At 40.4% G+C, this 9,502-nt stretch overlaps 2 protein-coding genes across 10 annotated transcripts; both read right to left on the minus strand.

The window, feature by feature from the left end:
• Nucleotides 1-2,513: 2,513 nt before the first annotated feature.
• On the minus strand, nt 2,514-7,446 carry LOC135595770 (protein FAR1-RELATED SEQUENCE 5-like). 8 transcript variants are annotated; one of them, XM_065087127.1, is made up of 6 exons: nt 7,155-7,443; nt 4,269-6,512; nt 4,045-4,184; nt 3,084-3,214; nt 2,900-2,949; nt 2,514-2,829 (listed from the first exon to the last, which is right to left on the minus strand). In XM_065087127.1, exons 2-5 carry the CDS (start codon nt 6,472-6,474, stop codon nt 2,943-2,945), a joined length of 2,484 nt encoding a protein of 827 aa, XP_064943199.1. In that variant the 5' UTR covers nt 6,475-6,512; nt 7,155-7,443; the 3' UTR covers nt 2,514-2,829; nt 2,900-2,942. The 8 variants fall into 8 exon arrangements, with proteins under 8 accessions (XP_064943199.1, XP_064943198.1, XP_064943197.1 ...); XM_065087126.1 differs by having other exon boundaries at nt 2,514-2,812; nt 2,900-2,946; nt 4,260-6,512; nt 7,155-7,442; XM_065087125.1 differs by having other exon boundaries at nt 2,900-2,946; nt 4,260-6,512; nt 7,155-7,442.
• Nucleotides 7,447-7,879: 433 nt separating this feature from the next.
• LOC135586257 (chlorophyll a-b binding protein CP26, chloroplastic-like) lies at nt 7,880-9,502 on the minus strand. 2 transcript variants are annotated; one of them, XM_018819381.2, is made up of 6 exons: nt 9,028-9,502; nt 8,851-8,935; nt 8,729-8,779; nt 8,535-8,655; nt 8,318-8,452; nt 7,880-8,236 (listed from the first exon to the last, which is right to left on the minus strand). In XM_018819381.2, exons 1-6 carry the CDS (start codon nt 9,485-9,487, stop codon nt 7,976-7,978), a joined length of 1,113 nt encoding a protein of 370 aa, XP_018674926.2. In that variant the 5' UTR covers nt 9,488-9,502; the 3' UTR covers nt 7,880-7,975. The 2 variants fall into 2 exon arrangements, 1 of the variants encoding a protein (XP_018674926.2); XR_010480638.1 differs by lacking the exons at nt 7,880-8,236; nt 8,318-8,452 and having other exon boundaries at nt 8,515-8,935; nt 9,033-9,172.

Here is a 9,502-nt window from a genome sequence, read left to right on the forward strand (position 1 = left end):
CTGCAAACTCCCACATGATGAGTTTTCGATTTTCTTTTTTGGGATAGGATACAACTACCAGAATTCGAGACGCTTAAGTTTCTTTTAGTGGTTTTCGATGTTTTGTTTCTTCTACCAAACTATTTGTTTCTCTCATAAATTGCGTTGGTGATCAAACTGCATATTTTATAGTCTTTTGGCCGTTTTGTTTGTTGCTTTTTAATTGATATTGAGTTTGAAGGTTTCTCAAATATGAAGCAAAGACTTTGGAAATGGTATGTGTATTGTGATAACAAGAAAACTTGGGTAGAGTCCTACATGAGAGAATTATTCGATGCTAAACCTGAGTGAAGTAAATATTATTGACTTGAGAGATGAACCACTAATCATTTTCTTTTATCTTTGAGCCACTATGGACATGTGACTGATGGGATGAGATGGATAAAGACTCCGACACATCGTGTTCTCATCCACTATGGAGATATTGATAACTTCAATTCTGTTATCAGTGCATTTTGTGTTTGAGAAAGCTACCATGAAGTGGTCCTTTTTAAGTATACTTATGAAACAAAGAAATAACTGAAACATACTTCAATCTATATGGTAGCTGTTTCACCGACAAACCACCATGGATGCCAGTGCAAGGATGATCGAGATAACAAATATCTAGTTCAAGAGAAAATTAGATAGCCGGAAAAGTGGGATCTTCATTAAACGGATCGGTCTGATTGCAGAATTCAGTACTCCCTACTTCAGACTTGTAGTAGATTGCACAAATTATATGCTAGTTACAAGAAAAGGCATCAGTTAAATCATGCATGATCTGTACCTGCTTTGTATGGTTTAGCCTTCGTATCGAATCTCTCACTCGTGCTATCTCCTCTGTTTTTCTTGTACACGGCTGATCAAGAGATGTAATTAATGCCTAGTCTACTCATCATATTATTGATAGAGCCATCAATGAACTTCAAGAAATGCAAAAGTTTTAGATGCTACTAATTGTTAAAATGCTTTCCTCAATAATCAAAACAGAACAATTGGTGCTTCATGTCCATGATAAATGTGGACAATGGAACCCTTGCTTGTACTTGAGAGTTTCTCTAAGGAAAACTACATGAAAATCCACACCTGTATGCACATCTTCGATTGTTGTTTTATCTGAAAGTTTATCCTGAGGTTAATTCATGATCTGTTTTGCAGGCAAGGACAAGGTTGGAGGGTTGTCATGAGTGAGGTCAGATGTACCCAGGTTGAAGACTGTAGTTAGTGTATTCTATCAAAAAAGATTGTAGTGTGACAAAACTATATCACCTTGTTTCACATCTGGAAGTAATAGATTGATAATGTACAAAATACAAATTATCCTCCAACTTTGTCCCCATACTTTACAATGTCTTGCAATTCTTTGATCGTGAGACTTTGTGAACAATGTGCAAGTCCATCTGCTAGCATTGAGCATTGTCAAAAAGGAGAAGGAAATGAAGAATTTCTCATTCTTTTTTCTCAACATTTCAGTTATTTGAGCCGACGACAGCAAAATACTCTAGTGAAATGCCTGAGCTTGATAATATTACATTTTCCTTAACCAGTTATGATGTAATTGCATAAGCTTGTGGCTTCCTTGAAGATCTCAACGGGCACCTTTTCTCACTAACACCAACAGATTCAATGGTAAAGAAGGTTTGAAGAGAACATTTGGTTGTACATCATTTACTTCTGTAATATCTCCTGATGAATGAGTTGATGTCTTCTCCAATGAAAATAGCACTTACAACCTGAAACTATGGTAACAATCTGCACTGACTAAACAAAATAACTGTGTTTTGTGATGGTTGAAACTTGGAAGTATGAAATTATCAATACCATTCAACCATAACAAAGAAAATGATTTGTGTTTAAGCTTATGACTCTGTTATCACTCATGTTTTAATTCAGTCAAGGGATATATGGTACTTTCATGAGTACTTTTTTAGGCTTGGGGACAGAGACAGTAGCAATGTAATCATACTTTGAATCCTTCACTTGCACTTTTTTAATGTCTATCTGCAGGCCTAAGAATGCCCAGTGGAGTGATCACAGCTCCATGAATGTGGCACCCACTGATTCCTACACTTTCTCAGTATCATCACCACTTGGTCAAGGGATCTGAGGTGCACTCTCAAACACATTATTAGTGAATACAACAGATGTTTACTGATACATTAATGCCATCAATTCCTTAAGGGGGATACATCATCGACTGGCGGAGAAGGGACAGTAGATCCATAATGTCCTTCTAAAAGAAACCTACAAGTTTCCATGTCAATTTCTTTACAAGCATGTAGCCATCAGCACAAGCTTCACATGAATGACGGACGATAAAATTCCAAAATGATAATTCTAACAACAGATGGTTTCTGGCCACAGCAAAGTAAATGAAGCAGCACTTGAACTCTTTCAAGTAACCAAACTAGCAACTGACATAAAAAAGTTGCAGTATCTGACTCATCTTACACCAGCATGGAAGCTGAAGACTAAGGAGCAAAACTACAAAGGAAAAAAGAGGTTTTTAACTTAATTCATCAGCTATAGTCTCAGATGTCTACAAATCACAACATATGCAAGTGTTACATGAGAACAAAAAAAGAGCTCATGTTGCATGATTGTTTACAAATACAACATTAGTGACATCAAGAAGCTTAATTCAAGACACACTTGCAAGTCGTTCATGAGATCTCACTGGTACAACAAAATTATGAGGGGATGGCAATCTGGATCTACAATAGGTCATTCTACCAAATTCTCCAGCGTTGGGCAGAGCATTTCTGCTATTAACATTTTCCTGGAATGCATCCTGAGACAGATACTGACCTATGATAACGAGATTGGACATTAAGCATGAGCAATCATCAATGTTACCAAACACTAGACAAGAACTTACCTCTCTCAATCCTATTAGTGATATGTACATGTCCTCAGTGTTTTCAACTGCTGTATGGAAATCAAGTTTCATGAGCTACAACCTTAAAAAGGTCTAGTTGTCTGCCAATATTACAATAACTAAACGTGCAAAATTGTTCAGAAAGAGCTGCACTAGTTGAAAAAACTGTGAAAAAAATAGTTACCGATCTGAAGGTTCAACTGGAAAAGTACTCCCAACTGGTGATTGGGAAAACATGATACAAGTAGATTCATTCTGATGCAGCTGATTGATAATTCCAAATGGTGGTTGTGGTGAATTGGAAACCAATGATTCCTGCAAGTACCCAAAAAACATGAAAAAAATTAGAGGATATTTCTTCAGAAAACTACAAAACAGTTAAAAATTAACTGGTCTGGCCTAACATATCCTTGAGAAAGAGGCTCGTGTTCAGAATCTCATAAGGGATTTCTAGTATTAATTATTGGGTGGCAGAGATGAAAGTGAATATTGGTATACCTGCAGATGTGATACAATAAGATGATAAGAAGATGCATGCAACAGAAGATATGCTTTCCTAAAACAATATTTTCACAATTCATCAACCAATACAGAAGTATCAACATCTTTCAGCTGATTCCCAAATTCTAGAATAAGCTTTTATCATCACTAACTACATCAAAACCTTGAAATTTTCTCTCCAAAGAGTGTTCAATATAATTCCAATGGCAACTTATCCCAGTAGATTGCTTTGCCCATTATGCATGGATGTTTCACTTGGATTCTAGGATCTTGTAAATTATTAAAGTTCATCACGAATAAAATCATTGAGCTACATAAATAACTCACCAGAAAAAAAATTGAGACCATTGATTCACTTGGCAGTCAAATCACCTAAAATCTGAAGTTCAACCAACCAGTAAAACACCACAGCTGTGGATCCAATCACCCTTTATTAATGGTACACGGGAGATTTCATGTGTCATCTAAACTATAGCACTTCCATAAGAAATGTTGAGAATAAAGTAATTACAGTAAAATTACGCAATCCTTTTTTACCAAATCATCAGTATTTTTGTCATCCTAATTAATAACTAACTTCAGGTGCAATTGCAAATGCTATACAATACTAAGACTGGTCTGTGCATACAGAACCAAGATGTTACCTGACCATTTGAAGGATACTGTAATGACAGACATCTAACAGAAGGCCAATGGTCATATTGATTGCTAGATACTGCCAAATGTGGTTGAGTCCTTCTTGGCGTACTGGCCACCGAACCAGCCAACCCATCATCAGATTGACCTACAGTAAGCCACTTGAAATCATCAACAGCATTAGCATACCTTATAACATGCATACATAGTAAATTTTACCAACCTTTTCTACCTCTTTTCTTTATAGTCCTTTCTTCTGCACTTAGAACCCTACGCTGCCTACGCTGTTTGTTGTTGTTCCTGAAGCTACTTGCCCCTTGATTCGTCAGCCTTCCAGCTTCCTTATTTGCTCGAACTGCATGAACTTCAACACAATCTTGAAGTTGATCCTCTGAGGACTCCGACAGGCTTATATCAAAAGCTCTATTTTGTAAAGAAAGATCCACTTTTCTCGCAAGTTTGTCGGCTTCTTCTATGGCAATGTCATATGCTTCTTGACATTTTGAACCCTTTGCTATAATGTGCAAATAAACACGTCCAAGTGAGGCATAACGATTTGCAATGGCAACTGTAGGATCGATTTCATTTGTACCATCATATTTGTTGATCAGTACGCCATCCTTCACATCCTTTCTCCATCTCTTTAAGATGTACTTTTCAGGAATTTCCTTGATATTCTTATAATCAAGAACTTTCATTGCATGGGAGCAAAGTATACCAATGGCCTCAAACTTCTTACAACTACATTTTAGCGTGTCTTCTGCTGGATCATACCTAACGTAACTTTTAGTTTGCTTCTCCAAATTAGTGACCTCATAACAATTTCCATCATCCCCACAACATTGGATAACACAGTCTACATACAACTTGAATTCCTTCACAAACATCTCATAGACCTTGGGGGTATAAATGGATGCTACTTGCTTTAATAATCGCGAAAGGGGAACTTCAAACACTGACTGACTAGCATGGATATCGGCTTGTAACTCATTATATCGTCGATCTTCAACCAGCCTCTCATAAACCTTAAAAAAGGACATAAGATCTTTCTCAGCATTTAAGTGTGTTTTTAATACGGAATGCATGTGCTCGCTTCTTAGGGCACTTTTGATGTCGGCAGAAAATATATCCCTTCCATAAACCAATGCCCATTTTCTCCTATCTTCAAACTGCTTGGACAACCACACATTATTTGTGAGATTATATTGTGTTAACATCCTTTCCCATTCTGATACAAACTCATCATCATCTTCACAGTCATAAAGACATTTGCTCAAATCAATTGCAAAACTAGGAGTGGCCTGAAAAACATAACTCAGATTCTTAGCTGCACTGGTGTAAATATGCCAGGCACAGTGCCGATACATTGTGTTTGGCCAAATTTCGTCTTTGGCTTTAATAATTGCAGCATCTTCATCTGTTAGAATCAGATGAGGCACCTTTCCATACATTGCCTCCTTGAATGTTTCAAACAACCATTTGAACGATTCTACAGTATCAGCATACAGAAAAGCTGCACCAAAGATGACAGTTTGAGTATGATGATTCACTCCCAAAAATTGGATGAAAGGCCTGTCATATCCATTTGGTTTATATGTCATATCAAGACATAAAACATCACCAAAATGTTCATAATCAATTTTTGACCTTGAATCTGCCCAAAACACATTTGTTATTCGATCTCTCATATCAAGTTGTATAGCTGAGTAAAACCTCTGGTCTTCAGCAGCCTTCTTCTGTAAATAGTGTAGCATTGCTCCTGCATCACCTAGCTTCATTTCATGTTGACGAAACCCATGGAAGTAATTTTTGGATTTATCAGAACCAACATTGTTAGATAGTAAGTCTAGAGTTGGTTTGGGAGCCATTCCGGCCATGACTGCAGCATGTGCCCGTGACATTTGAGTCTCATCGGCCTGCCTTTGTGATCTTAGCAAGTGAACCTTTTTCGATGATGCAAGTTTATGATTGTGCTCTGGCTCAAAACGGTGGACACAGAACTTCCCACTTTTTAAGCGTTTGATGCCTATGTGTGCATTGCAGCCAGTTCTTCCATCCGTTCGCAGAATCTTTGCATCTTTATCAAATGGACGGTTTCTGTAATAGCCTTCTCTGTAGCAAACAAATCTCCTAAATGTAACCTGGCCAGATTTGTTTTTTGTTAAATGTTGCTTTCGAATACTAAAGCCAACTCGTCTTGCATATTCATTATAGAACTGGTATGCTTGCTCATCATCATCAAACTCCATTCCTACTCTCGGCTCCAATTTATCCCTTGGGTCACTGACTGCAAATTGCTCCTTTTCCTTCCCATTCTCATCATGTGAGGCTTTGTCATTGTGAAGCTCATTATCTACTGCAGTATCATTGTCTTCAGTGAACTCATTTGCAGAACCTTCCTCTTCTCCAACATTTTCATCATGCTCAACGTGATCCATTCTTCAAGAGGAGCAGAACATTAAAATGTTCAATCTACCTGCGCAATGAACATATATGTAAGGATCAGAAGAAGCATAGAATAAAACTGGGGAAAACACTTTTTTTTTTTTTGTTATAACAACTTCTCAGCCAAAAACAGATACGCACTAGCGCTTCATAAGGATCCAATGTTGTTTTCAACCAATCCACTTATCCACAAGGTCTCAATTGTCATTCCATTAATCTTATGCAGCCAATGAAAGAATCCCCGATTTGTACTAATCCAGGGATGCTTAGTGAAACATCGATAATATATATGCTATCACTGAGTGATACTTTGTTCATATCCAAACAATATCCTTCACAAATCTAAGTGTATATTTTATTCATCACATACCCAAGAAAAGAAAATTCTTATCTAATGAAAATAATTGAAATCATTCTCCACCCTAATCAACTGTAGCATTCAACAAAATGTCACACATTAACATAAAATTCTAGTGAAAAGAACAAATTTCGAGATGACTCCATTATGTGGTCCCGGCTTGGAAAGAAAATTAGGTTAGAAAAAGCAGAAACACTTCACTCAGAGGACTGAGAATCGGTAGGGTTTACAGAGGCAAATTGACAAGATTAAAGCATGCAATGCTCTCCACAAATTACATAAAACCTTTTCCTGTAGAAATATGTCCTCACCCACCAAAATCCGAAAGAGCCCTAATTTGGCGAGGGTGGTGCCGCGCAGCGACCGGCGATCGCCTGCGCCTCGAGCCGCGACACGGAAGAGGGAGCGAGGGCTCGCGCGGGGGGGCGAGGAGAGACCGGCGATTCGGCGGCGTCGGTGGCGCCGGCGACGGCCCGATCGGAGGTGGCTGCGACCGCCGCAGCAATTTGAGATCGCGGGGCTTAGGACGCAAGAGAAGCGACGCCTCCTCGCATTGGAATGCGGCGCATGGCAGGCCACGTGGGTTCTCCTATCCGTGCATCATCGCCTAATATAACGGCCGTCATATCGTTCCTCATGAACCCATCACTTCTCTCGAACAAAGTTATAATCGTCCGTTATGTTCGTGATTGTAACAGTGATTTGGTTGTTGACATACAGATCGAGCAATTATGAAGTTACAATTATAAAGATAGTGACTTAAATAGGGATGAAAGCAGATTAATTTTTTGTCCTCACTTGTGTACATCCAATCGATTTTAATCATATTTTTAAATATATATAATTATTAAAAGATTTATTTAATTATTACTTATATTATAACATATTTTTTACTATAATATATTTTTTATTCATATATCAAAATAAGCACATTTAGTCTCACTCATATATATGTATATGTATATGTATATATTGTAGCAAGCAGATCAAAGCAGATTGTGATACATACGTACAAGGCTTGGAGTCTTGAAACAAACAAGAGAGATGTAATCATGGAGGTTTGCATTGAAATGGGAATTACTTCAAAGTCTCAAATGACAGTTTACGATGCGAACAAGATGAGAAGATTTGGGGAGTCACAGAGTTGGAGCTCTTTCAGCAGCTCCGGAGATGACAGTGAGCAGATTGTTCCCGAATGGGTCACTCAGATGTCTTGTGAGGTTCTCCACCGGCCCTTCTCCGGTGACATAGGCCGGCAGGAAGAAGCCGAGCATGGCAAACATGGCCAGCCGCCCGTTCTTGATCTCCTTCACCTTCAGCAGCGCGGCTTGGTCGGGATCATTCGCCAGCCCCAAGGGATCGAATGGCCCTCCAGGGTGGAGCTTGTCCTCCAAATCCTACAAGAAGAACACGAGATCTTTGCGTCTGTCGATGTTTGCTTGCGGTCTCAGAAACAACAGAGCAAGAACGAATCTTACCAGTCCGTTGATGTTTCTGAAGTACTCTGCACCTCCGACGAGCACTATCTCAGCGATGACTGCAACGACAAGATTGATGGGGATGTTCTTCCCGATATAGTTCAGCGTGCTCCCGTCAAGAAGAAGCGCCCCGGTCTGCCGACAGGCCACTGGTTTCGTCGATGCCATGGAAGTGCGTGGGCAAACAACAGAGCATAAGCAGCATTAGTTGCGGAACCTTGAACCAGACGGCCTCGGGGCCACAGTTTGCACCGAACTTGTTGAAGGCCTCCGGGATGATGAGGCCGGCGGCACCGAGCGTTGCCCACCTTGCATGGATGAGCTCGTAAGCTTGGTATCTGCACAATGTTTGATACTCTTAAGGTTTTCTACTTGGAGAAAGAAGATGACTGATTTAGATGACGCACGAACTTGGCGAAGTCTTCTGGTTTCTTGCTCAGCCCAAAAGGATCGTAACCATAGCTGCAAGGAAGGCAGAGAACGATTCTTTTTTTGTTGATGGGCACAGCAATTATATCTCATCTCAAACTTACTCTCCCGGCACTTCTCCGGTGAGATACCCTGGAATCTCCGAGCGATCCAAGAGACCTTCCGGCAGGAAGATTCGTCTGTCGGGACCTGAGACCCATCACAGCATTGTGCAGTAGTTGGAGATAGACTCGTGAATGATAAGCTCGACATGATTTGGAAGAGCGAGTAGATTAACTCACCATACCATTTGGCGAGCTCCTCGTCGGCTGGGGAAACAGCAGCTGGCTTCGACTTGGGAGGAGGCGGCGCAGCCTTCTTGGAGAACAGTGCAACGATCTTTGATGAACCAGCGGAAGGTGGAGGGGCCGAGCGAGGTGTGGCAGCGGTGGTGAGGCGCGTGCCGAGGAGCTCGGACGCGCCGAGGGAAGCCGGAGCCGTCGCCGCCGCTATGGACGCCATGGAATGGCGTCGATGGATGGATGCAGTTGCTGCGGGGGTCCTAAATGGTTGGACCGGTGGATGTGGTGGGGCCATGCAGGATCTACGTTCGAGGGCTGCGATTGGCTGCGACTCCGAAAGGCAATCTATTCCTAAGTTACGGCTGGCTGCGGTTGTGGTGACACGGCAGATGATGATCTTAGCAACGAACAATGCTGGCCTCTGTTCCTTGTGTTGGATAGAGGAGCAGATAAATCCCATCTATTGCTAAGTTAC

The sequence above is a fragment of the Musa acuminata genome, chromosome BXJ1-10 (genome assembly GCF_036884655.1).
Source record: "Musa acuminata AAA Group cultivar baxijiao chromosome BXJ1-10, Cavendish_Baxijiao_AAA, whole genome shotgun sequence".
Lineage (NCBI taxonomy): Eukaryota > Viridiplantae > Streptophyta > Magnoliopsida > Zingiberales > Musaceae > Musa > Musa acuminata.

Bases quoted from the DNA above. Each gene is read 5' to 3' on its own strand.
- LOC135586257 (XM_018819381.2), bottom strand. From the start codon at position 9,487: ATGGGATTTATCTGCTCCTCTATCCAACACAAGGAACAGAGGCCAGCA. The intron at 8,780-8,850 runs GTAAGTTTGAGA...CCTTCCTTGCAG, and splicing joins ACCGGAGAAGTGCCGGGAGA to CTATGGTTACGATCCTTTTG. The intron at 8,237-8,317 runs GTAAGATTCGTT...TTCTTCTTGTAG, and splicing joins TCAGAAACATCAACGGACTG to GATTTGGAGGACAAGCTCCA.
- LOC135595770 (XM_065087124.1), bottom strand. From the start codon at position 6,474: ATGGATCACGTTGAGCATGATGAAAATGTTGGAGAAGAGGAAGGTTCT. The intron at 4,185-4,259 runs GTTGGTAAAATT...GGCTTACTGTAG, and splicing joins AAAGAAAAGAGGTAGAAAAG to GTCAATCTGATGATGGGTTG. The intron at 3,215-4,044 runs GTAACATCTTGG...GGGTACTTGCAG, and splicing joins AGTATCCTTCAAATGGTCAG to GAATCATTGGTTTCCAATTC.